This window comes from Colletotrichum gloeosporioides, assembly GCF_011800055.1.
Source record: "Colletotrichum gloeosporioides strain Lc1 chromosome Unknown consensus_93, whole genome shotgun sequence".
In the NCBI taxonomy this organism is placed as follows: Eukaryota; Fungi; Ascomycota; class Sordariomycetes; order Glomerellales; family Glomerellaceae; genus Colletotrichum; species Colletotrichum gloeosporioides.
Genome location: NW_025544738.1, coordinates 240,206 through 266,581, shown reverse-complemented (window position 1 = coordinate 266,581; position 26,376 = coordinate 240,206). Strand labels below are relative to the sequence as shown.

The 26,376-nt window shown below is 52.2% G+C and overlaps 6 protein-coding genes across 6 annotated transcripts; 3 read left to right on the top strand and 3 right to left on the bottom strand.

The window, feature by feature from the left end:
* Positions 1–650: 650 nt before the first annotated feature.
* Positions 651–4,162, top strand: GCG54_00010785 (uncharacterized protein; the record flags this gene model as incomplete). Its single annotated transcript, XM_045410701.1, has 7 exons — positions 651–802; positions 876–1,107; positions 1,173–1,235; positions 1,296–1,628; positions 1,694–1,874; positions 1,934–2,093; positions 2,161–4,162. 7 exons carry the CDS (start codon positions 651–653, stop codon positions 4,160–4,162), a joined length of 3,123 nt encoding a protein of 1,040 aa, XP_045257792.1.
* Positions 4,163–4,899: 737 nt separating this feature from the next.
* On the bottom strand, positions 4,900–8,423 carry GCG54_00010784 (uncharacterized protein; the record flags this gene model as incomplete). Its single annotated transcript, XM_045410700.1, has 2 exons — positions 4,900–5,948; positions 6,002–8,423. The coding sequence occupies 2 exons, from the start codon at positions 8,421–8,423 to the stop codon at positions 4,900–4,902; spliced, it is 3,471 nt and encodes a 1,156-aa protein (XP_045257791.1).
* Positions 8,424–9,470: 1,047 nt separating this feature from the next.
* On the top strand, positions 9,471–14,420 carry GCG54_00010783 (uncharacterized protein; the record flags this gene model as incomplete). Its single annotated transcript, XM_045410699.1, has 2 exons — positions 9,471–10,542; positions 11,083–14,420. The coding sequence occupies 2 exons, from the start codon at positions 9,471–9,473 to the stop codon at positions 14,418–14,420; spliced, it is 4,410 nt and encodes a 1,469-aa protein (XP_045257790.1).
* A 516-nt stretch (positions 14,421–14,936) lies between these two features.
* On the bottom strand, positions 14,937–22,711 carry GCG54_00010782 (Isotrichodermin C-15 hydroxylase; the record flags this gene model as incomplete). The annotated part of the gene is made up of 11 exons (XM_045410698.1): positions 14,937–15,102; positions 15,172–15,338; positions 15,412–15,726; positions 15,780–16,577; positions 18,432–19,073; positions 19,128–19,301; positions 19,351–19,789; positions 20,967–21,617; positions 21,669–22,350; positions 22,435–22,585; positions 22,646–22,711. 11 exons carry the CDS (start codon positions 22,709–22,711, stop codon positions 14,937–14,939), a joined length of 4,251 nt encoding a protein of 1,416 aa, XP_045257789.1.
* Positions 22,712–24,274: 1,563 nt separating this feature from the next.
* Positions 24,275–24,650, bottom strand: GCG54_00010781 (uncharacterized protein; the record flags this gene model as incomplete). Its single annotated transcript, XM_045410697.1, has 2 exons — positions 24,275–24,511; positions 24,555–24,650. 2 exons carry the CDS (start codon positions 24,648–24,650, stop codon positions 24,275–24,277), a joined length of 333 nt encoding a protein of 110 aa, XP_045257788.1.
* Positions 24,651–25,460: 810 nt separating this feature from the next.
* GCG54_00010780 (uncharacterized protein) lies at positions 25,461–26,204 on the top strand (the record flags this gene model as incomplete). Its single annotated transcript, XM_045410696.1, has 1 exon — positions 25,461–26,204. One exon carries the CDS (start codon positions 25,461–25,463, stop codon positions 26,202–26,204), a length of 744 nt encoding a protein of 247 aa, XP_045257787.1.
* Between the last annotated feature and the right edge of the window lie 172 nt (positions 26,205–26,376).

Sequence of the window (26,376 nt, the reverse complement as noted above, 5' to 3'; positions counted from 1 at the left end):
GAACACCGAACCTCTTAACAGGCAAGCGACAGGACGCCATCAAATTGCGAAAAAGCCACTCAGCAGCCACGGGCCGCCGCTTGCAACCACAAGAGATGCCACCGGTCACCAATATCATGGGGGTCGGAGAAGGCTGGCCAGTGGGGAGTGAAGTGCTTAGTGACGACCTGACCTCTGTAGGAAAATGCAAGTTTGGCATGTAAGGGTGTGAAAGCGCATGAGCGAGGCGGACGAGGTGGTATTGCATGAACATGCATATGTGTGGGGTGGGGGCTCTCATAACTTTGGGGTACTCGAACTAGATGTACCTTTGGTTTTCTCATGAGGCACCAGAACTGCACCGATGAAGCTTCAGCGAGCGCCAAGACAGTCAGCTCTGGGCGAAGTTTTGCTCCAGCCCCGAACTTGTGGAAGTGTAAGCCGCCGCTTCATCAGCCTGATCGTGAAAGGGAATGTGCTGAATGATGTCGAAGCCATAATGCCCTTAATAATATGCAGGCAAGCCAAGGGAGTGCCCGCAAGAAGCCTGCGTTCCAATCACTTGAATAATTCATGTTCTAATATTTTTCTTCATCGGTATCGTTCACGAATCATTACGAGTATCCAGTATTGCGGTTGGAATCGTGTGTTTTCCAAGACTTCAAATCAACATGGAGAAGCCTTCAGCAGACCAGCCCCGAGAAGCAAAGCCAAAGGCGTCAAGTGGAATTGAAAGTCTCATCAGGATACCTGAAATCAAGCGACAGGACCTTGGACTCAAGGTTCTGTATGAGAATCAAGATGTAGACGAGATTGAGGTTGAGTGAGTCTTATCTCCCGAAATATGAATGAAGACCTAAGCTTTTGAGGATGGTCACTAACTTACATGCCACCAGCATCGTGGCTGTCCACGGTATCATGGCCGACCCGAACACGACCTGGACCCACAAGAAAACCAACACCAATTGGCTTTCTGACCCATCAATGCTCCCAGAATCATTGAAAGGCCACAGAGCAAGAATTATGAGTTTTGGATATGATTCAAGATGGTTTGGAAAAGACTCTACGAGGCAATCTCTGCACAACCTTGCAGAGGACTTCTTGTATCAGTTAAATCAGACTAGAGAGGTATGCCTGATGTTCGCAACTTGGACGATAATCATCGTGCGGATAACTGATGTCAAACACGTTAGGCATGTACTCAGCGTCCAATGGTCTTGATTGCCCATTGTTTTGGCGGACTCATCGTTCAGAGCGTACGTAATGACCGAGAAATTCTGCTCACTGACTGTAGCAACTTACTAACAGCTTTACAGGCTTACAATAAGTCGTGCATGCAACCTGGAGACTTCCCGGGAGTTTGGCTGTCAATGAGAGGAATGGTGTTTCTCGGGACGCCCCACTCTGGTGTCAACGAAGGCTCCTCCATGTCCAGACAAGGCGAGATTTATGCGGCTATCGCTGCTAGCAAGATGGAAATACAAGACAATGTGTTGCAGTCCATTATTCGGGATAACGATATCCTCGAGAGCACCCGCGCCGAATTCACAAGGAAGGTTAGCACGTCTAAGCCGCCACCAAAGATCTTCTGTTTCTTTGAGCTCCGGCCAACCAATTTGGGTGCCATTGTTGGAGCGCAACTACCAAAGGTAAGCAGTCGAGCAAGAATAGTACCCTCTATCCTGAAAAAGTTTTACTAATGCTGCCGTTGCAGGAGTTTCTAGTTGGCGAGTCGTCGGCAACACTGAGTGGGCATGAGAGACAGGGACTCGCTGTAGATCATTTCTACATCAACAAGTTTGAAGACAAGTTCGACAACCACTATCGCAACGTGGCTTACCAACTCCTGAAAATGGTGAAAGAAGCCAAAATGCATTCACAAGATGCAATGACTGGTACGGGAAACTCTCCATTGAAACAGAGAATTCCGTCTAATCGTTAATCAAAGCCTCAGGGAGTACCCCACCGCCTCCTTCAGATGGTCGAACGTCTGTGTTGCCTGGCCTCATTGGAAAGCGTCAGAATTTCGCTCCACGTCAGAACATTTTGGATCGACTTGAGGAAAGACTATCCAAAAGAGGCATGGCTGCCTTGTGCGGAGACTCAGGAAGCGGGTAAGTTGACTACCTTATTGACGACAAAATGCTCGAAATGATTCAATTGACGTGATGATGTGTCCAGGAAAACCCATGTTGCAGTGGAGTATGCCAACCGATATTTGCATCAGGTTGGTAACAACTGCAATGTCTTCTGGGTCAACGCTGCCAGCCCAGAGGAATTTGAAGCATCATTTAAGAGAATTGGAGCTAAGCTCCGTGTGTCACCCTTGGGGCTCAGCCATGAAGCGTATCTTTCTGCAGTCAAGGAACACTTGAAGCACGAAGAACAGTGGTTGGTGGTTCTGGATGGTCTCAACGATGACGAATCCCTGCATTCCACCAACTCAAATCCAGGCCAAGAGCCGAAGCCACTACTCTCTTTCCTGCCGAAACCTTCGGATAATCACAGGCTGCTAATAACCACTACGCAAAGAACTTTGGCCATTCGACAGATGAATTCGAAGGACAAGAACGTTCTATCAGTCGGTGACCTGGCCCGGGACGACGCTTCGCGCCTTCTTCTTGGAAGGGTCGCCAGCAGCTCTACCAATGGAAAGCGTATCGAAGAGATCATCAACATCGTCGGTGATTCTGCCGGTGCACTGGAGCTTGTGAGACTGTGCAGCATTGTCACTCAGACACCCGTTTCTTCCCAGCTTCTCGACCTCTTGCGTAAGAATTGCAAGGGGAGCGAGAATGGGGAAAGCCCAAAACCGGCCTGGAACCTGCTTTGGAATTCTCTCAAATCAAAGAACAGTGAGCTGGCATATTGGTTTCACTTCGTCGGGCTTCTGGATCTCCAGATGATACCCAGCATCTTCTTCTCTAACAACGAGAGGAAGACCTTGCTTGAAGAGCTCACCAGACTGGGCTTGGTGGAGCATTCCGATGGACGAAGTTTCTACCGAGTAGCAGCATTCTTTCGCCAATGTCTTGAGTCTACGATCACCGAGAAACACCGGCAGGATGCAGAGGCTGCATTGCTGCAGTCCGCGAACACAAAATTCGTCGACGATGACCGAAGCCTTCTCCTTCCGGTCGCCTTAGCCGCTTTGAAGTTGAAAGCCACTCGTCTGGACGCCAAGAGAGAACAAGAAATTTTACGCGAAAAGGTGGAAAGCTACCGACAACAGCGCCAAACCAGCTTGAGCCCGGGCATTGGGTATCTGCCTGATGATCCTAGAAGGTTGCCCATAGGCTCTGGCTGGGATCAACTACGGCTAAGAACCCTCGAAGGCTCATTAAACCAGCACTCAGGCCTTCCTAACCCTCATCAGCGTTCTATCTCTGAAGATAGTAGTAGGTGGCCGTCGTGGCAGCGTCTGCAGCGGAGATTGATGGATCCAGAATGGGAGAAGAAGCGTGAAACACTCAGGAAGGACAGTAGCGTCGCTGCTCAAATCCTGTCTCAAGGTCGCCCACCGAAAGGCTCTGAAGATGCAACAAGTATCTACAGACGTGTGATTGACGGCTACTCCGCTGAACCTGAAGAATACATCAAGTTGGCAAGCTTGCAATACAACTTGGCCATCGCACAAGGCTCAGAGGGGATGGTAGATGATGCAGCTACTACTTTTCGCCAGGCACTCCAGACCATCCTTTCTGGGGATGACCCCAAAAGTCGGAACATCGAGGCAACAAAGTTGTACTACCGGATTTACACCGACCTTGCGAGCATGTACGTCTCCGACGGGCGCTTCTCTGAAGCTGAGGAGACATTCATGCACTTTCTTCCAAGTCAGGCCAAAGACCTGGGACAAGATAGTCAACAGACTCTGAAGACGCGACATGAGTTTGCTCGCCTACTTCAAGAACGTGGCCAAGGCGAACTTGGCGGCCAGGAACTTGAGAGAATTCTCAAAGCCAATGAGCGTGTGCTCGGCAGCAATCACCGGGACACCCTTACGGTACGATGCAGCTTTGCGACGCACCTTGCGAAGACTGGAAGACAGGATGAAGCTGTCAAAATGTTGTTGTCTGTGTGGAGGGAGCAGGAAAAGGCGTTGGGAAGTTCACACCGTGAGACAGCTGCTACTCGGCAGCTGCTGGACGAGCTTCACCAGTCACAGCCTGTCGTCGCCTGATGACACTGGGTGTTTTATGTTTTATGTTTGATTCCTTCTGGTGTTTTTGCTGCATGATCGTTTCCTTTATGCCCGTGTTCTGTCGCTATCGTCATTGGTAATAGAATACTTCAACTTTGTCTTCCTCATGCATTACAATCATGACCATTGTCCGATCTGGGAAAGATGTACCAAATTATGGAATGTACCGCAAGTTTAAGTTCTATTCAATCAAAGTCTGCGAGACCGCCTGAAATTTCTATAGCTGCGAATAAAGCTTTCCATACACTCCATTAACTGGGAAATAACATGATCAAGGATACTAGTGGTAATCTCAACAAGAATATTAGGAAAAATATGAGAATGACGCAGATGAGAAGAACGTTAAAAACAACACTGCTAGTAAAGACTACAACCGTCAGAACAGCAATAACGATGGTAGCAACGACAGGAACAACAGGAACAACAGGAACAACAGGAACAACAGGAACAACAGGAACAACATGGACCACAGTGTCGACAGGGACTTTAGCAACAATGCGACGAAAGCGACGACAGCGATGATAGCAAGACAGGATACAGATGGGCTTATGGGAAAAGCAGCCGCTCTAGCACAGGGATCTTGATTCCTCTCGTATAGTGAGACATAGTAAGGGAGGTTTAAGAGAGGTATGAATGCAGTTATATCCTATTCTCTACAACGCTACTGCAATGCAATTTGCTCCCTATGTCCAGGCTATCTCCATGTATTTTATGTATCATCTTTGGCCCCTTCTCTGCCGATTGTAACCGCCAGATGTTGGGTTATCATGAGTTGTAGGCTGCTGATTTTGTCGGCGTGCATTGCGTGCTTCGGCTTGCTGCGCGGCCGCAGCCGCCTGAAGCATACTAGTCTGTTGCTGTCGCTCGAGTCTCAGCTGGTGCTGCTTGCCCTCAATTTCTGTTCTATGTGCCGCCTCTTCTTGTTCACGTCGCAATTTGTCCGCATGGTCTCGATTACGAATGCGTCTCCGCTCTTGGTCCACTCTCCGACGAGCATCCTCATCCAAAACAGCCTTTGGCATGCCAACGGCCCCAGCCGGCTGAAGTGCCTCGAGCTGATGTGGTTCAAATAGGGCAAAGAAACGATCTTGGCAGGATTTCTCTATGAGAAGACGCATCAGGTGCGGGATATGGCTAGGATCGCCCCGATAAAGCTTGTGTTTGAAGTACATGGTGGCTGAGTAGGCGTATTTGATCGAAGATTTAGTGTCCACATGAGTGAAAAGATTATTATCGTGGTTGATGTATCGCCACATCTGGATATCGAGCAACGCCTTCGTGATGTGATACGGTCGTGTATTTTCGAGCGCCAGGAACAGAGCATTCATGCTTTTGTGGGGGGCGAACGGATCCGCCTTACCCTTTTCAAGAGTGCGGATGGTATCTTCTAGCTCAAGTGAGATATTGCTGCAGTTGCTGCGATAGCAAAGTTCTTGAAGCGCCGTGCGTCCTTCATGAAGGCTGCTGGGGAAGTTCGGTTCATGCTTTGCCTTAATGAGGACTTTGATGACCTCGCTGTGCATGTTTCTTGCTGCCTCATGAAGACTGCCGTCATTGGGTGCAGCCTTCGCTTTGAGAAGAGCTTGAGCTGCAGTCGTATTGCCTCTGCCGGATGCGAAGAAGAGTGCAGTACGTCCAGTATTGTCGCGATCACCTGGCTTGGCCCCGGCTTGAAGTAGCTTGACAAGAAGTTCGGCGAGACCGAGCTGGGCCGCAACTATCAATGGCGTAACCCCCGAGTTGGACCGAAAATTGACAACGTCCCCTCGAATTTGTAAGCCTTCATCCATCATCAAGTTAGGGCTAGACGTGACTTACGATGTGCTTCAACTAGAGCCACTAGCATTGATGGCGTAATGCCAAGTTTGTCGTTCTGGAAGAGTGCCCATACAGGAAGGGGTACCCATTCCTCACCACCGCCCAACTTCATACCAATTGAAGCGTTCGCTTTACAACCCAGTTGTATGAGACGCTTCAGGAGCCCCTCGGCCTTTGAGTGGGTCGATATGCATGCCTGTAAGGGGCAGCGGCCGTCAGGGAGCAAAGCCTCGACGTCAAATCTCGTTCGACTCCGTTGGCAGGCCGCAATCAAGATGCCAAGAAGACACAAAGCTGTTGTCTCGTCCATCTTGGACGTTATGAGCGTTTGAAATGTGTTGGTCAGAGCCAGTCGTCCGGCGTTGATCAAGCTCAGCTTCTTCAAAAGGGATATATGGCCACGGCTCGCCGCAATCTGCAAAGCTTTGCCGCCTTGGTCGTTCACATCAGCACCCCGGCCAACTCGAAGCAGTGTTTCAATAAGATGCTCCCGATCATGGCCTTCAACATGTGCGCTGACAGCATTGATCAAGGCTTGATTCACACTGGCGCCTTCGCACCCCCATTGAAGCAATGAGTGAATGAGCCAGAGGTTCGTGGGCAGCTGCCAATCTGAAGAGGCTGCAATAACGAGTCTTAGTACTTGCTCGAGGGATGCGGGGTTCGTTGCCGTTGCCAAGAGTTGGACAGCATCGCGATTGTAGAGGCAGGCAGCTCGTGCCGTTGCGCCATCGACCTTGGGACCCGATGCACCATGGTCCAGGAGGAACTGAATGATGTAAAGGCCCTTTGGAGACGCCCATGCATCCCCGTCCTTTGTGAGAGCGCTAAGCCCACCGCTAAAGATCGCGGGAGAAGTGATGAACTCGGACAGATACTTCAGGACATCCAGGGCGAGATTCCTTGAAGCCGCAGCTACAGCAGCGCCTTGTAGGTACTCGCTCTTTGCAATGTTGGCGCCTTCGACAAGCAGCCTCAAGGTTGAAAGTCGAGCGGCCGCCACATCCATCTTCATTGTTGCGTCGATTGACAAGGCGAGGGTATCCAACGAAGGGTCATGCTGTAAGAGTAAGCGTAGTATATTGGCTCGATTCGGGCTGAGTGACTGCAGCACAGCGCTGCCCTTTTGGGCATTGACATCTGCGCGACCTTTCTTGAGGAGTAGCTGGATGATTCGGAGTCGATCATCTTCATTGGCAGGCGGTATCGACCTACTCAACACGCGACAGACAGCGTCAGAAACGGCATCTCCTCTGATATCCGTTGAAAGAAGCATCTCAATCAGACGATGGGCCATCTTCACGTCATGTAAATCAGTGGCCTGTTTGAGGACCGAAGCCAAAGTCTTCGGGGACAACCTTCTCGATGTGTTATCAGAGAGAAGCTTCTGTATTGTATCGATGCGACCGGAGTTGACAGCCGACATCAGGGCAGTTTCGATGCTTGTTGCGGAGGCTGAGTCGACAGAGGGCCCGTTGACAACAACTAAGGTTTGCGTCGTGGTCGCGTTACTCGATGTGTTGGAGTCGTTTGCAGCAGCGTTGATGCATGCTTGTTGTATTCGGTGCTGGTTATGATCGCGAGCACACTTTGCTGCCTCTTTCAGAAGGGTGGAATGCTGCTTGGTTTGGGTACGAGAAATGATTGCAAAAGCAATATCCTCTTTGCCTCTGCGTATCGCTTCGAGCAGAGCTGCCCCTCCCTGGAAGGAGATGTCCGCCCCCTTATCCATGAGAAGAGTTGCCTTCCTTACACTCCCTGCCTTTCCAGCGCGCACAAGGCCTTTGTTCTTGCATTCGCGACAGGCTCCCTTGAAATCTCGTAAGAGAAGGAGAACCATATCAATCGGTGCCGAATCAACGCATTTGAGAAAGAGTTCGCAATGGGGACTAGCATCAGCACCTTTCGCGAGCAGGATACTGGTCTTGACGGGGTCGGTGATACGAAGAGCGACAGGCACCGCTTCGTTAATTGCTTGTTCATCCGCATCCTGAGCAAGGACGATGAGGATGTCGCTTGAGCAGTTCTTGGTAGCTAGCGAGAGGACATCACTGCGCTCCTCGATCTGGTCCCTTCCGGAAAACACTTTGAAAAGGTTCGTACTCTTTGGTTTGGCTATGGACACGTCGGCTCCATAATCTAGCAGCGCCTGAGCTAGTCCTGGTGTTGCATTTGGAATGAGGCCCTGGGCCAGTTTGGACAGTATTGGATTTGCTTCTTTGTAGCCGTAGTTGCCCGATCGTCGGTTTCCGTCTTCTTCGCGTTGATCAATCATCAGCTGCTCCACTCTATCATAGTCCTCTTCGGTCGGGTCTTGAGGTTGATGATTTAGACTGGAGAAAGCTCCGACGACTGAAGGACTGAGGGACAATGTCCATCTCATTGGAGCTACCGCCGCATCTGGGGGCTCTGACTGAGTCATGGTTGAGATTGCCATGGGTGGAGTGAATGATGGTATGTTGCAATGTTCGTTGCTTATCAGGCAGCGTGGTGAAAAAACAAATCTTGGTAAATATTCTGTTATGCGATGTGGGTTTCCAAAACCAGCGGATCATATCAGAGGAGCTGTAGATCTATTATTCTCATCGAAAATTTCGAGAAGTTCAAATTCACCGTCTGATTGACTGGGGATGCTGCGAGACCCTGAACCAAGCCTCATTGTTCTCTCTTTCACAGCCTGATCTTCTTTCTTGACATAGCGAACTGAAGCATGTAAGCTCAGCCCATTGCAGCCCACCACTCTCTGCTTACTACTGCATTGTGCAGTTTCATGTGGGGGCTAGATATGTCATCCTCACTCCATGGTGTGGGGGGTACCTCGTCCTTAAGTATCTCATGTAGTCACTTCGGCCATGCAGCCTGATCCAGGACCCCGCCAAGACAATATTTCGACGCCTGCATGACACCTGCAGTCCTGAAGGTTGTCTAAGCCAACAGGCTCAACCGCGCCGGGACGAGTTTGATGTGATGGCTTCATGGATTTCTAATTTCAGTACGCGCTGCAGACGCGCTGGACATGTCTCATCCGATTCATGTTCATCGCTGTCAAATGACGATTAGTCTGACACTGATGAGCCTCATTCGAGGCTAAGAAGAATGCTGTACAGCCTGGGTCTTACACGGCTATGTCCCAAGCGGGCGTCTGAGTGGTCGGCGCCTTAGAGAGAAGATTCTCGCCGACGGCATCTCAACTTCGAGGCCTCTTTTATACATGTGGGCTTCTTTTCATCAGGGATGGAATGGCGAGATTGATTCTGACGAAAATTTCGTTCCTATTCATTTCACACCCGAAGCTACACGAATTTTAAGACGCTTACACTGGTCTTGACCCGGGAGGACAATTCTTTCCAGCGTGAGCCTATCTTGTCTCTTGCGAACAATATACTCTCTTGTCACGAATCTTCTGCAACCCCTTATCACGATACCAAACATCCATAAGCTCCGTGCTTTGAAGAACATACTCGCAAAAATGAGTTCTCATCCATCAAACCAATCCTTTTCTTCCTTCACGGGTCCCGGAAATCAGACACAACCACTCCATCCTCCTACTCTGAGGCCTGGATTTCCCAGACCTAGCCCTGATGGCGATGTCAACGGCACCTATGGCCGTCCATCGCAGGTGGAAGTCACGATAGGCTCAGCTGAGCATGTCTTCAACTGCCTTCGTGGAGGTCGGGGTCTGGCATGCCCTCACTTCCCAAAGTATACCGCTGGGACTCTCACCGTTCATCGGGATTACCCAAGCCGACTTGGATTCTTTCATGCTTCCAATCCCAAGGGGTTCATCAGCTACCTGGAAACAGCGAAGTTCTGCCCGAACTGCCTCGATCAAGTAGTTCCCAATGGATACAACTACTGGACGATGATCCCAAACGGCGACGGCCGAGCCATTGAGGGCCGCTGGCTAGAGACAGCCATGTCATCGCAGATGTATCCACGGCTGTACCAAGCTGGAACCGAGCGCTTCGACCAAACAACTCTTCGGCCGCAGTCTGTTCCTGGCAATCTCATTACTCAACCAAAGGAACTCCCTATTCCCCAGATCGCCGAGGCCCATGATGCGTGGCGGTGGATGCAATCTCAAATGAAGCCTTTCTACATCGACGCACTTCACCTCACGAACGGTTGGACTCCATTTGCCGAACTATCAGCTCAAGAGGACTCCAGAATTGCGAGGAGAAGCGGACAATCTTTCGTCATGAGCCGATCCTCTGGGGCCATCAAGGACTTTGCACAGCGGCATGTCACCCAAGACCATTCCCCCCTCCCCAACATGAGTCGCTCTTCGGCACCGCAGCCTTCGTCCGATGTCCCAATCGCGAAGGGAGACAATAAACAGTCTGTTCCGACCTCTATTCCGACTTCCATTAGGACCAACCCAAATATCACTGCTACCGCAGCTTCTCCAATCACACGGAAGGCGGTGCCAGGCACTTCCACTCATCCGGATCTATACCACGCATCCTCTGTTCCTGACATGCAACAGCGAGCCGGTGTCGCAACTTCTACGGCAACCCATTTTGCAGCTGGAGTCGCAAACAGTGAGACCACACTGATGACGAACACGGCCACTTCTGCTGATTCAAGATTGCGATCAACATCCGCGAATGGAATGCGCGCGGTACCACAGCCAGGGTTTGACACGGCAACCAACGTGAAGCAGAAGCCGCAGGTTTTGAGTGGCAGCAATCGTCCTGGCCATGGGAGCCTGCAGGATGTGCGACATGTTTCGGCAGGATTACCGCGCCCTCAAAGCAGTCGTCCATCTAGCTCTATGTTGAACCAACCCGTCCCATCCCCTATGCACATATCGACTGGAGATATCAAGCCACCACGAATGGCGGCCCCGAGCTTCAATACAATCACTGCCACCGGGAATCAGCATCCTAATATAGGACCCCAAAACTTGAGACCAACCGAAGGCTCAATCAATCCACCGCTCAGGAAGGCCAATAAGCCTACTGATGGGAAAATACAGCATATGGCTCATGAGACGAAGACCCAGGGCAACAATAGCCAAGCGAGTGTCTTTAAGTCAAGATTGCAAGGTTCTGGACCAGGTAGCAAGACCAGGCCTTCAGGATCAACCACGTACCGCACCAGTAGTTGGTATCGTCACGATCCAATCGACTTTGATGAGTTGGATTCTGGTCCGACAACAACAGTGCCACAGCAGCTACCAGCGCCAATGTCTAGCAACTCAGCGCCACTTCCAAGAGTTATTGAACCAGGTATTGGTACAAAGATCGTGCCAGCTACCTTGGATACCGCCCGAGTCACGGAGATTTTCCGACTCTTTGAACCCAATGCGCAAACGCGATCTACGCAGCCAAGCGTGACGCAAGGGACCGCAAACAAGGTCGCGAGTGGGATCCCGCCGCGACATCCAGACAGACCCAAGAAGCTCGTACCAACAACTCAGAGCGCTTCGAAGGAGATGGCAGGAAAGACGCCAACGCCCCAACTCAAGCAGACTCAAGCCGCCCAGAAAGGGTTTCAGGCGGCGCCTCCCACCATGACAGCTCAGCACGTGCGGGAGGGCCAACCTCCCAAGTCTGTTGCGCGCCACCCTGACGCGGCAACTCCTGCTCTCAGAAACACTCCGGCGGCACAAAAGGATCGCTCGAGGTCCGCTATTGATACCGGCAGGGCTAAAGCATCCGCCGACGACAAGCGAGCCACGGGTCTGAGTCAAACAGGGCCGAAACCCCCACACAATAAAGTCAGCGGCATTAAACCAACTAAAGCAACCCCGAAGAGGGAGTCTGGTCGGGCAGCGTCGAGTGAGCGCAAAGGGTCCAGAGTTTCAGGGAAGGAGAAGAAGACCTCTAGATTGGAAGGCCCAAAGCCTCAAAAGCCTCCACGCAAAGGGAACAAATCCAACGGTTTCGCTTCGACTCCTGGCAAGCACGGAGAAAACAGCAGCCACATCACCAACAATAGCTCCGTGACAAACTCAACGACTAATACCACCATTCATATCATCGGTGGAGACTCCGAAGATTCCGAATCGGAGCCGGATACCACAGGCGATGACACATCTGGAGACGAGACCGATGGAACTGGCGACTTCCCTGAGGCTATTGGTGTTGATACGTCAGTGCCATCTTCACCAGTTGGTTCAACCGGGCAACATCCTCCGGGACAATCAGATTTGGGCAGTTCCTCCAACAACAATGAAGAGCCTGGTCAACAGCCTGAGGTGACGTCTCATCCATCATCTCCGGCATCTCAAATTGGTGGTCAAACACCAATCTTCTCTGGTCAGCAAGCCCAGGTTCAGATTCATGGTCACGGGGTTCAGCCAGGGACCGGCATAGACACATTGCCAACAGCCACCAATCTCCCCACTCCACTCATTTCCCAGCAGTTTTCAAGTGAAGGCTTTGGCCAGGGCTTCCGACCTGATGCCGCAGATAGCGCAATAACCTCATCCAATGGTATGCAGTCTGCCGCGGGGGCTGTCATGGTCGGAGGACAAGGCTCAGCGCCCACCTACTCGACGCAAAATCCACTACCGAGATACACCCAGCAGCCTGTGTCTCATTCAGAATACGAGGAAGGTGAACAGATGGGAAATGCGCCCCACGACAATCAGCATTGGAATCCCGCGCCATCGGGGCCACCGGCCTTTTCAACCGGCAATGGCAGTCATCAGTTTTCCAATCATCCCAGCCAGAATTCTGAAACTTCATATCCTGGTATGGACAGCGACAACCAGGTGCAGCCAGGCTGGAGGGCAAACGCGGCTGGCGATGTGTCTGTCGGTAGTTCATATACAACTCCAGTTGGGACAAAGCCCCAAGCAAGTCAGGGACTGCCCCCGGTTGCCGCAGCTTATGCGGCATCCGAACAAAAGCCCTCAGTGCCAGCCTCCGCCGCTGCCGGAGGATGGCCTCCAAAGAAAGCAGGATTTGATGCCGATTCTTACGCTGTTCCCAGTGCTGAGATGGATCTCAAAGAGCAGACTGAAGATGCAGGGCACATGTCAGCCGCTCAACCGGGGTCGCACTCAGACCAAGTCGAATCATCATCGTGGCCGGTGGAAACTGGACAGGGCCTGAATCAGAGCTACTCTTCTCCGACTACGGCGCAAGCTCCTGACCCTTCGTACGACCCATGGGCAGCACAAACAGGGGCTTCACAGCAGTCGAGGACAGACCCATGGGGAGGAGTACAGACTGCAGGCATGGCCAAGCCAAATTCAGCCTGGGAAAATTCAGCCTGGAATTCCCAAGCTGAGCCCATGTCTCCTGGCCCATCAGCAAAGCCTAACACCTCAGATATCCAAGCGTGGCAGCCACAGAGAAGTCCTTCAACAGGGGAGGGTCACTATTCCTCTCCTAGTGAAGATCAAAATGCAAGTTGGGCAGATTGGACCAATCGTAATAATGCTCCAGCCGCCGGAAGGTCCCAAGCATCTCAGGTTCCTACATGGCAGGCTCCGGCGCCCTATGCAGAACAAAGCTCGCACATGGGTCCTTATGGCTCTCGACAAGGACCCGATGAGCATCAGCCTTTTGCACTTGGAGGCCAGCCATCCCCGAACTACGACAGCAGAACCAACAGATTGACAGCAGCTGCCTTGGGTTTGGCTGCGGGAGCGGCTATCGGTTATGGAGTCGCTTCCTTGGCTCGCAGCTCATCCACATCGTCTGCATCACCAAAAACTTCCGACCAGGGAGATAACGAACAGGAGCCATATAGCAACCAGATTTGGAACAATTCATATGGACAAAATGGCACTCTCTACAACGATGAAAATGATGCTGCTCAAGAGACGAGCAGTATTAAAAGTGTAAGTTCGTCGGCGCCATCAGATCAGGAAAATACAGGCTGGTTAGCACAAGAGCAACAATCGGTGAACAGCAATTGGGATCAAAATGGCGACAGCAGCCACTACGCCGACTTGTTCCATCACGGAGACGTTTACAAGAACGATTATCAGCATTCCGACGACCGGTCCATGACTCCGGATCAATCTTCGCCAACATACCACAACGACGAACACTTTTCTCAGCAATCGAGCGAGTTTGAACAACCACACGCACACCAAGAGGTCTCGGAGAATGCTGAAGAGTATAGTTGGCCCGGTGAGGATAATACGTATCAGCAGTCGCACCAAGATCAGTACGAAAGTGAGAATGAGGGTACGTATGATTCGGAGCCCTCGGTCTACGATCCCCAGCCCGATCAAGGCTATGAGCCACAGGATCAGTACTTTCAACATCATGAATATGCGCCGGAGGCCTGTGAAGATTCGGATGGATTTAGGGACGACCAAAGTAATCCACAGACCGATGATCAGAGTGATAACCAAAGCGAGTCTGAGGACGGGTATGAGTATCCTTCGGGCAACGGTAGCGATGATGGGGAGAATGATGGTAATGGAGCTTACTCCGATGATGACTCGGACTAATTGAGAATAACCTCGCACGACAGCATGGACTTGTTGCATATTCTAGGTTTCTTTATAAGTCATTTGTTCTGGTTAGTTAAGGTAAACAGAAGAATCTCATGTGTAGTAATCATAGTCCATGTGGGAACCCGTGTCGCCTGATTGCCGATTCAGTAACAGAAACATGCTGCTCCATTTGCAACCATCTTACCAGCAATGTTAACCACCTGGTAGGTTTTCCGAGATCGGAACTCTGAGTCTGTTAGCGCAAGGGCTTCAGAAGAAATATGAGATACGCTGCATTTTGGGCGTAAGAATTGGTCATCCACGGCGGTCACTTCTTTTGTATATCAAACACGTCGCAGTTGTATTCTAAAGCACGTCGCCATCTGCACCTGAAATGGAGCTGGTATACTTAATCATGAGTGCATCCTGGGGCAAACACGGTCAGAAATATGTTCTGCAGCATTCTGATCTCGCTCGCCTCCTTCTTCTTTTGATGAAATCAAGGATTCGCAGTATCTCAGCATCCACCCATCAAACAGACCGGCCACGAGGCGTCAGGTACACCATTAGCTCAGGCTTCTCCCAAACAACCCACGCCTGTTGTCCCTGTGTCCAACTCTTGCTCTCGTCAGCCAGCCGCATTTCGAAGTTCCAGATGACTCTGGCCAGAATAGTTCTCATCTCAATATACGCAAGACTGGTTTCGAACACTTGTCAGCCGAAAGTCGCAAGAACTGAAACAGGCAACAACAGGGGTTCAACATACTTCATTCCAATGCAATTTCTGGGCCCGAAAGAAAAGGGCTTACGACCCTCTCTCTGATCGTTTTCGAACCGGGGATCGCCCAGCCAGCGCTCTGGAATAAAGGATTTGGGCTCAGTGAAGTTACGCGAGCTGTGGTACATTGCCCAATGGGGGATGCTGATAACGGTCTAGGGAGGTTAGTCATTGGACAGCAAATGCTTCTATCTGCCGGCACAGAATTGAGCAAGGATGAAAACTTACACCCTCGGGCACAAAATACCCACAAAACTCGTCGCCGCCTTTGCGTACCACGCGTGGTGATGTGTGAGGAAGCGGTGGGTTTAGCCGGAGAGTCTCATCCAGGACGGCGAGAAGATACGGGAGCTTCTGAACGGAGTGAACGTCAATGTCTTCCTCTCTTGGGAAAGCTGAAAGAACTTCATGGGTAAGCCGTTCCATGACTTTTGGATGAGACGTGACGAAGAACGTAACAGCAGACAGCGCCGTCGCCGACGTCTCGGACCCGCCCAGCATGAGAAGGAAGCTGTTGCTGTCTATCTCGCGCCTCTCAATCGTCTTTTGGGAGGAAATTCTCGTCAGCATATGCTATTTGACGTTGGCTTCGGCACGAAGAGACTTGCCTTTTCACCCTTCTGTCGGAGCATAGACTCCAAAAAGTCCGGGCGGGAACCACCTTCAGCGATCCGCTTCTCGACATTGGCTGCAGCCAGAGCAAAGTTCTCTTCTTCACCGCGGGACAGTTCCACTGGAATCAGTGTCTTCAACAGAGAGGAGAAGGGGGGAAAGCGCATAGCGAGACCGCGGAACATCTGATGCTTGACGGTGCGACCCAAGGCAGCGATCCAAGGATGATCTTGCTGCTTCGCAAGGCACCCGAGAGGCTCGCCCCAGGACAGGTCGCTGATGATGTCGAACGTGACAAGATTATACCACGTCACCATGTCGACGGGAGACGTACCATTTTTGCAGTGCTCGTGAAGCCGCCGGATGAACAAGTCGACGTGAACGGATATCAGTGGCTGCTGGTCGAGAATAGCCTGCATCGAGAACCCATGGGATAGGACACGGCGCATTCTGCTGTGATCCTCGAGGCTGGCTCCGAACAGGTTATGCTCATTACCCAAAGTCGCGAGCGGTTCCTTCACGTTTTCGGGCTTCGATCCTTTGCGGTGGCCGTTGCTATCCTTCCACGCGTCGGGGTGGATGAAAGAGAGCTCGTTGTCGGCAATCCTCACGATGGGGCCGTATTCGTCATGAAGCCGGAGAATGTCTTCGTGGGGCCGGCCGCCAATCTGGGATATGGCATAGCGGACTCGGCTCACTGTCCATGCCTTGGGACCAGGGAACCGACGCAGGGGGTGAAGGAGGATGTTGTACAGGGCCTTTCCGCAGACGTATGCCGTACACTGGCATCACGCGACGAATTTCAGCGTCAAAGTTCTGTACGAACTCAAGAAGAGAGAAAGAGATCATACCAACAAGGTGATAAAGATAAGGGCGGCTGGCGGCCAGCCCGCTTGGTACGGCGATGCGTCTGGAAGCTGTGAAGACATCGCTGTGTGCTGCTATTCCGTGGTTTCGATTATATTTCCTTGGGGGGAAACCCTATGAGAAATGTGTGGTTTGTCTTTTGTACGGTATGATGTAAGGAACATAACGCATCATAACGCATCATTTTTTGCTCCTTTTTATAAGCGCTCTCGGACATTGGAAATATGATGTCCGTCTCTGTAACTCGCGATGATGTCTTTACGGAAACCTCTAATCTCCGAGAGTACGTGTAACGACGAAAAGATTCCGACTGCCAATGAACGAAGACCTTTATTCATTCTCCCCTCTTTCAAGGATGCAAGACATCAGGTCGTGACGACTTGGAGTTAACACTACTTGAATGCCTGCCTCACCTACCGGGTGTGAGGCTCGAAAGTGGGGCACGTAGCAGTCTGCGGGCCGTGTTTGTGGGTCGGACTCCAGCGCAGCTCAACAGGTTAAAGACAACATCCCCACGACTTTTGCTCCCACCCGTTCCCTCTCTCTCTCTATTTCTTTCGTCAAAGCCTTAGATGGCCTAAGAGGCTGCAAAGTCTCAAAACTGATATGCGATATTTCTCAGCTCTACTCTTTGGCCAACCATAGTTGATTTTCTTCCTCTCTTGCTAGCCAGGTTAGATTTACATGTGGGGACCTTGTTGTCACCAATAACTCGACGGTGGTCTTGCCGTTTACTGCCGCCAGCCCGTCACAATCATGTCGGGACTTGGAGAAGAAAAACGAGAGATTTCAGCACAGCAGCATCTGCTCTTGGGCCACTATAATAGCGTGTTGATTTCACTCCCAGTAAGGCTGGCCTGATCGATTCCAGGGCAAAGTATCCTACATCTTCTCATTTCCTCAATGTTGAGCTTCGCGGTAGGTTTGGCAACCGTCATCAGTGGATTCTTGCGATGATCGTTGACACTTATAATAACAGCATAGCTAAGCACCCAAAGATGCCTTGAAGCGTGTACGTCTCCTCATTCGACTACGGAGGTACCTAGCTTCGCCAGCTGTAATAGAATCGAATAAAAACTTGAGGGAAACACTGAGTTGCTTCAATAATGTTGAGACAATCCGTCGTTCTAGACTTCCTCAGACCGTGCAGCTAAAGTACGGTACCACAGCCCGGAATGCCCAAATTTTCTTCTAGAGATCGAAGCCAGAGTGCTACTTTGCCAACCCAATATTGAAGTCTGTGTCCTGTCCATGACGAGCATTGCCGCCGCGGGTCCGACGGGCCCAGGCCAAAATCGGCGCACTCTGCACAGCCCGCCCACGGAGCACTCTCATATTAATTGTGATGCTCCCACATTGGGAGCTTCAATCGCAATACAAGAGGCCTATCACAGCACCCGAGGCGCATACACCTGCCATAAATGGCCTGGGTGAGTTCGACCGGCTAGTCTATACTAGCCAGCAAAACTCCACAGACCCGCGGGCCCCAGCACAGGCATGACACACGACTTCTATCGTAGAAAATGCATCTCGTCCAAAAGAGCTGTGAACGAACACCTCAAAAGACCTAATACAGGGGCGCCTAAGTACTTTCTGCTGAAGACTCAACCCCTACTTCACTTACTATGAGCACTCTCGAGTTATAAGTCCCTCTTGACACATGTAGCTGGGGGTCGTTGACAGCAGAAATGTAAACAAATTCGTCAATTTCTTCCTCAGTGCTTAAGACTGTGTACAAAATTGCAAGTTTATGCCAAAGAAGCAGCTACCATGGGCGCCAGCTGCTGGTCAACATAGTCCTGGTTTCTCCAGTCAGACCAGTCAGCCTTCAACAATCCCCAGCTCTCGTCAAAGTTCTGCGTGCCCTGGCGGGTGTAGTAGCTTCCAACCAACACCCAGATAAACCAACTGGCCTTGTACTCAGGCAGGTACTCCGACAAGCAGGTGGAGTACACATTCTGGTACGTGTTATCGTTCATGTTGAACCCAAACTCCGTCAGCGCGACAGGGAACACATTGACCGTCTCGGGGTCGCTGGCGTTCGCCGCCTGGAAGCCCTTGTGGTACAGGTTATACTTGAGGGAGTCGCAGCTGCCGATGGAGCCTTCGTAGTTGTGGATCTCGAGCACCAGCTTGTTGGCGTAGCCCTCGAAGTCGGCGAGGTTGAAGGTCTCGGTGCCGGGCTCGAGCGCGGTGCCCTCGAAGACGGGCGCGACGGTCGTGTCGTAATTGAGGCCGGACAGGTAGATGAGCACGTCGGGGTTGGCGCCGTTGATGGCGTTGGTGCCCTGCTGGATGTACTTGTACCAGTCTTGCCAGTGGTAGGAGGCGGAGACGAGGTCGGGGTTGTTGGTGGCTTGGCGGAGCTCGTTGCGGAGGGACATGGCGACGAAAGCGGGCCAGGATTTGCCCTATGAAAGGTCAGCTATCTGTCGAGATTGAGGAAGATGGTGTTGGTGACTTACGTGGTTCGCCATGTAGGTCAGGCCGCGGACCCAGTTCGTCGCATTGAACTCGGTGTCACCCCACCAGGTGTTTCCGTCGTCGCCGGAGCAGCACCACTTGCCCTTGGACATGTGGTTGTCGAGGAGGATATAGACTTGCTGCTTCTCGCACTCGGCAGCGATGGCGTCGTAGACCTTTTGCCAGTTAGCTTGGCTGCTGACAATGATGGTATGATAGACTCACCTCGAGACGGGTGGTTGCCTCCGTGAAGGAAGGGTTGTTGGCCAAAACCTGAGCCAGAACGGCAGTGCCGTTTGTCTCACCGAGACCGTTGACGAAGGCGGTCTTCAGGTCGATATCCTTGCCATCGTTGGCGTAGATCTGGTCGACAAGCTCAATGGCGTACGTCAGGCGAATGGCGTTCATGCCAATGCTCTTGACCTTCGAAACGACGCCCTCGACAGAGAGGAATTGCAGACCCTCGGGGACCATGACCTCGCCATGGCCGGGCCAATTGGTACCGGCGAACACGATGCGGTTGCCAGAGGCATCGACGGCCTCGCCTCCGTTAGCCACAAGAGGGCCATTGGGCCAGCTCTGCCTGGTGTTGTGGGGAAGAGCGGCGCAGAGGCCGGCGAAGCCGACAAGGGTGCTCAAGAACTTCATTGTGAGGAGCCTAGGACTGAAGAGCGACGCGTCCGGGAGGTTGTCGCGACAGACAGGAGCTATGGTATCATTCCGCGACCCTCTCCGGCTCTTATATCACTTCGCATCGCATACGACCACCAGCCAGCCATCCATCTTCCCCTCACGGACCGAGAACGGGACCTGCGTCTTCCCCCAAGACCCAAGACATCAACACTGACATCACGAGCATTGGCAAAACTTCCCCCTCTCCAGACTATTCCCTGAAATGGAACGCGCCAATGTTCATGACTAGCACTCAACCATGGCCGCAGCGGGGCATCTCTCGGGCGACCCTCAGGCGATTGGGCTCGGGGGTTGCTTTCGCCCGAGAACACGAGGACAGCCGAGGCCGCGCAACTCCCAGACTCAATCTCCCTCCGGATAACCACCCGAAATCAGACGACGGCACTCCAGGGACGACAAGGGTGCGCCAGCTTTTGGATCGACCGCCGTTCGTCCCGCCCCCGCATTGCTTGTTGAATTTGCCGACCAAGGAACCCAGCGCTATTCCCCCACACCGTCAGCGAATCCCCGCAGAAGCGGCCAAAGCTCCCCAAATCGGCTCCGGTGCGCGATCACAAGATGCGGTGGTGAGGTTGCAGCGGTGTGGAACCCGGGCGGCAGTAGTTCGTAGTTCACCGGCTCCGTGATCCCCGCGTTTGTGACGCACGAATCAGAGAGAAGAGAGCTTGAGCTTGAACAAAACGCACACAAGGTTCGGACGGCATGACGGGTGAGAAGGGGGGCTGTACCTGACAGGGAGTTCCCCGTTTGCCGATCAAGAGCCGGATGTGGCAGTTGGAGAAGAGCTTACAGAAGCTTCTGAATGGTGCGCAAGTTCGGACGGACAAGAGCTCACGAGGACCATCTCCACTTGCCCCTCATTATGGAGTATGGTTCAATCTTCTTCGTTCATTCATTCATTTTTCATCTTCTGTTGCGCTGACATGTGTTAACCAAGAAATAGTAAAACTCATCGTTCGTCGATGACGAAAGGCTTCATGCACCTCATTTCCGCGACTCCCAATGCTCAATTGAAACCCACAACAAAGTCCGGCCATGTCCGCTAGCCCAAGGCCGTGATGGAAACATCCAGGGTCTTCCAAGAACACCAACCAAGACATCATGAGCTTAGCACCTGATCCTAAGCCCTCGCCCGGAATTCCACCAACGGACCGTCCTTCATACTCGTAAACGTGTCGAACAGCTGGAACTCCGAAACCCTCCTCCTCCCCTCCTCCAGATCAGCCCGTCCTTCGGCCGGGTCAACGATGCCAACCGCCTTGCGCATGTCGTACAGGAACAACGTGCGAGCGATAGTCGTGGACATCTCAGCGTAGGCGAGGCCCTTGCCGATACATCCTCTCGCGCCGATCGAAAACGGACAGAACGCGCTCTGCGCCCTCGCGGCGTCCTCCTCTGTCGTCTGCCGTCCGCTGACCGGGTTCGTCGCGCCGACCATCCAGCGCTCCGGGATGTACGAGTAGGCCGAGGGGTAGTAGTCCTCGTTGTGGTGGATGGTGTAGTGCGGTGTTCCGACGACAGTGCCGGCGGGGATGTGGGCTCCGTCGATGGTCATGCCGCCGGTGAGGACCTCGCGGGGAAGGAGGCCGCCGACGGAGGGGGAGAGGCGCATGGCCTCATCGATGCAGGCGCGAAGGTAGGTGCAGGAGTTGAGGGTGGCGCCCTGGCGGATCTCCTCGGCGTCGGTGAATTTGCTGCGGACCTCATCGGTGGCTTTCTTGAGGGCGTCGGCGTTGCGGACGAGGTAGAAGATTGTGGCGGCCATGGCGGTTGATGTGGTGTCAGAACCGGCGATGATGCTGCTTGCGTCAGTATGCATTCTGATTAAAACAACTATTACAGGAACTCACAGCAGGTTCGACTCGCCCCAAAGCTCAGGAGTTGAGAAACCTTGACCCGTCTCGGGGTCACGCGCCTTGAGGAGGTAGTAGAAGAAGTCTCTGCGGTCGGTATCCTCGCCCAGCTTCGTTCTCTCCGTCAACTGTCCCTTGCTGTACGCCATGTACCTCGCGCGACCGGCCGCAATAGTCGGGAACAGGAACTTGTCAAGTTTAAGCTTGTCGACGATCGGCATCGTGCCGCAGATAAGATGCCTCTTAGTCGCAGCGGCAACCAAATCCAATGCGAACCTGTTATCCGGAGCCTCGAGCATGTGGAACGCCTTGCCGAACGACAGATCACCAAGGATATCCATGGCGAGGTAGTTACACCAGTCGGCCATGTTCTTGGTGGAAGACCAGCCCTTAGCATCGGGAGAGCCGCCGCGGCCGATCTCGGTGGTGAAGGAGCGCACGTTGCCGAGGATGTAACGCTCCATCTCCTTCATGGCGCTGTCAGAGAAGGCGTGGGCGAGGACGCGGCGCTTGCGGGCGTGGACCTCCTTGTCGCGGGTGTTGTGCGTGTTCGCTGCGGGATGTACGAAGGCGTTGTAGAATTCGGCCTTGCGGACGTTCGAGCGGAATCCGTAGATCTCCTTGAGGGATGTCGCGGAGTTGAAGGAGACGGAGTTGGGTCCGAAGCGCACGATTTTGCCTACATCGACAATCAGCCAGTGTTCTATGATGCCTCGGTGGCCTTGAGAAGGCCTGGGTGCACTGAGCCAGAGTCAGTACGCACCATATTTGCTATGAAGCTTGTGAAAGTCGAGATGGCGGTCACCCTTCCATGCGTGATAAAGCTGGTAGCCATCTGTGACCTTTGCGATAAAGGGGCCTGGGTATTTTGCCAGGGGGTGGAAGAATATGCGGTAGGCGATGATGCCGGCGACCTTTCCCTCTGTCAGCTCCAGTCACATCTTGATGCAGCATCTCTTTTCGGTGATTCTCACGTAGAGCACGCCTCCTACGGCGGCAACGCCTAGCCAGAGCCAGATATGATTTGTCTCCGGCGCCATGGTCACTTGTGTATGATGATATCCGATGTCAATCCTCAAACCTCACCTCCCGGCAGACGCTGAAAGACAGAAGAGAAAGATCACGAGGCCAACGCAAAAGTACCCGAAGATAATACCCGCGGGCCACGAGCTCTTAAAACCAAAACTTCCAGTCCCGTCTTTCCCGTCCGTGCCGGTAATCTGACATCGTCCCTACGCCATGCCGCAAAAAAGTATCTGAACCCTACCTTCGGCTTTCAGCGGTTCTCAAAGCCGAAGGTCTGCCCCAAGCCATGGCTGACCCTGAATCCTTCGTCTTATCACAGCGCGCCCGCCAACCTTCCTGTTTCGGGACTGTCGGGGCACGTAAGCGGCTAGTCACGGGGGAAAGAGACGTCAAAGAACCGCGGGGGACCGCAGATAGCCTGGCTTACCCCAAGATTCACATCGAAGATGCGGTGGGCTGGGTGGCTTTCCCTCACCCCCGCCCCCGCATTCGTTTCGCACTTGGGCATGTGAGCCAACGAGAGACGGTCTGATTACACACATCCCCTGCTGAAAATGGGGAATTTTTAGTAAGGACAATCGGGAGTCTGGGGTTGGGGATGTTTGCTGTGGAATTTGGGGAATTATTCAAAGCCGTGTCGGCTTTCGGCTTTGATGGGGTTTCGAATGCGGAGAGATGTCAGGAATTCCGCCATGGGGCCGCGCTCTGTGCTCGTTTGGCGACGGCCCAAGCTTGTGGGAGCTGAGATGGTGAGCTGTCAGACTTGGTTATGACGCAATTGAGACATTTGCACCTTCAGAATTGCAGTTGTCGATTGTGACAGGACCCGTACGGCAGTCTGTTGGCGTGGGGCCAACAGACAGGAGACTATTAGAAACTACCTTACTTCCCTGTGCTAAAATGTACGTTTCCTGTGTACACGATATAATTATCATTCTCGTTTTCGTCGTCGTCGTCGTCGTCGTCGTCGTCGTTATAACTGCCGTCGTGCGCCATCGCCAGCGCCATCGCCATTTCCAATCGCCTCTGTCTTCGTCACTATGGATTACTACTCACGCAGTGTTCACAAGGCCGCATCCTTTTGTAGTCAATATATTCCTAGCGGAGAATACGGCTAAGCGGCTTGCGGCTTATGAGCATGAATCTTTTGGTGAGATAGGTCATCAGCCCCAAGATCGGACTTCCACCGGCTATCTGGCTTCAAAGTTCCGCGTGCCAATGGTAATGCATGGATTTGATGTCGAGGGTTGCATCGCATAATGTAGTTGTCCCTATCGTAGTCGGTTTTGCGGTTTTCAAAGCCGTGAGGACTGGGTCATTCCCGATGTTGCGATTGAGACCGCAAAGACGACTGTGACATGGTGCCGCCCTTCTGCTTCGGTCACGACTCACGTAACGAATTTGACGAGCGAAAAACACATATACATTCAACGCCGTTTCTATTTGATGCATTCGTTACAGCAATGATGGTCTCTGCCCTCTTCCGTTCTAGGTCTACTCCTTGCCATCTCCCGTCGATATTTCTGCTCTTCAAGGGCTTTTGCAGCTTGGATCCTTTTCTGTTCTTCCTGGCGGTCTTATTTAATTACATCTAGATCGCGAATCATATCAGTAATTTCAGTGCAATCCCTTGTAGTGAGCCAATCACGCACCATTACTCTTGCTAGGTCGGACAAGAGGCAGACAGGACAGGTGTGTCCGTAGTCCGTCAAGAAAGCTTTGCGACTCAAGTAGAATTCGGAGCGTGCCTCATCCTCTAATAACCCGGCATTTATTGATTCGCATGTCGCTTTGACGAGATCATTGCAAGTCGACTTGGAATGTTTGTGTCAATCCTGCATCGTTGACGCCATGCACTTCGGCTTGGTCATCCGCCGGAATTGGCATCAGGTCGTTCATCAGAAACCCGATACAAGTAAGGTATTCACGAGCATCTAGATACAGGCTGGGCATTGCTTTGATGATGGGAATCCTCGACTACCACAGCCGCATCGATGGTGCACGCAATCGAATTTTCCAAAGACCTTAATTCGTTTTTGATATCTGACTGCTGGCATCTTAAATTGTTTGCTTTGCACACCACGCTGGGGTCAAATATTGTGGTTTCAAAATCCGATGTTGTCACCTTTGTGGAGACTTACCATCGTCGGCATAGCTTCCAGCTGCATTCTAATATTACATCGTCTCGAGTGGCGCCGGACATAGACCGGAGCAGAGCCCACACATCTATAAATGAGATTATCTTGGAACTACAAAACAAATATAGAGGCGGATTCCAAGATTATTTAGCAATGGCGCAGAACGTTCGGTACCACGTAAAGAATAATGGATGCACTTGAGCAACGAGCAGCGTAGGCAAGAGAGATACCAATATGCAACTGGCGAACTCCTGGAACAGACACAACTAGCAAGGACGCTTGCAGGTAGAATGTTACCCGATCGATTGGTTTTGGAAGGCGGTCGACTTTCTTGGGGGACAAGGGCGTGGCGCCGAAAAAGTCTCCGCTTGTCGCCGGCGTCACGCCCACGCACACATGCGGCGGCGTCAAAAGCTGACTTGACAGTTTGCCGCCGATACCCCCGCAACGTGGTTGAGTTTTGACTTTGGATAGTATTGACCATCCCATGGTGTGATTATGGCCGCTATCTTCAGACTTGCTCGCTCACTGAGCTGAGCCTATGATTTCTTTCGTCAAGTTCCTTGCATGCCGTCAAGCACCTTCCATTGCAGAATTCAATCTTTTGTGTCAACATCTTACCAATATGGAAAACCACTGGAAGGCAATTTCATCACAATTCGTTTTTGTGCGATTATCATTGAACAACACCTTGAGCCAACGCTTGCCATCAGATGATGTTCGCGATGAACAAATGGTACGGCTGATGGACGACCACGACCATGTCCCGGCGGCAAATCAAAGGAATTCTCCATCGTCGCGCTTGTTCGCGTTCTCTCTGCCCTTATTAGCAACGGTTATTGTCTTACTTCTTGCTTTCACTGGGATTGTCGAACACGCCGTTTGCAGGACGATCCTGGGTGACACACATCACAAGAGGGGCCCAAAGGTCATGATAAAGCCCTGCGGCAGCACGCCTCAAGAAGCGAGGGAAAAAGGCTGCCACTTTGACGTCATCTCTTTTTGCTGGCTCCCAAGTCAATGTTACGATGCAGAACTTTCGCGCGAGTTCGACGAAGCCAATCACCTGCAATGGTTCCTCGACCCCAACCGCACCGAGCCCCTGACCCACGACCAGATTATGACGGGCGAGTATACAGGGCTCTATGTCAACTGGGAGTACCACGTGCGACACTGCACGGCAATGTGGAAGAAGATGCACCGCGCCATCATACTCGGAAACGGACAAGGGGCCAAGGCGATTGACGGATACATAGGAGTGTACGAGCACACGAAGCACTGCGAGCACATGTTGTTGGCGGGGAGGAACATTGCACCCGATATCATAAACACTCGGATTGCCGTGAAGTACCCCGACTGTGGCGTTTAAGAAGTAGCCAAACTTGTCCTTTCGGGGTTCACCGGAGACACGGCTGAGCAGACATTCTAATCGGTATAACCCTGGCCTGAACGGCTAATGTACAAATACAATTTCATCTTTCATGCGATCTGAGCAGTCACCTAGGAAGTAATGTTTATAGTGAAGGCCAAAGTGGTAGAAG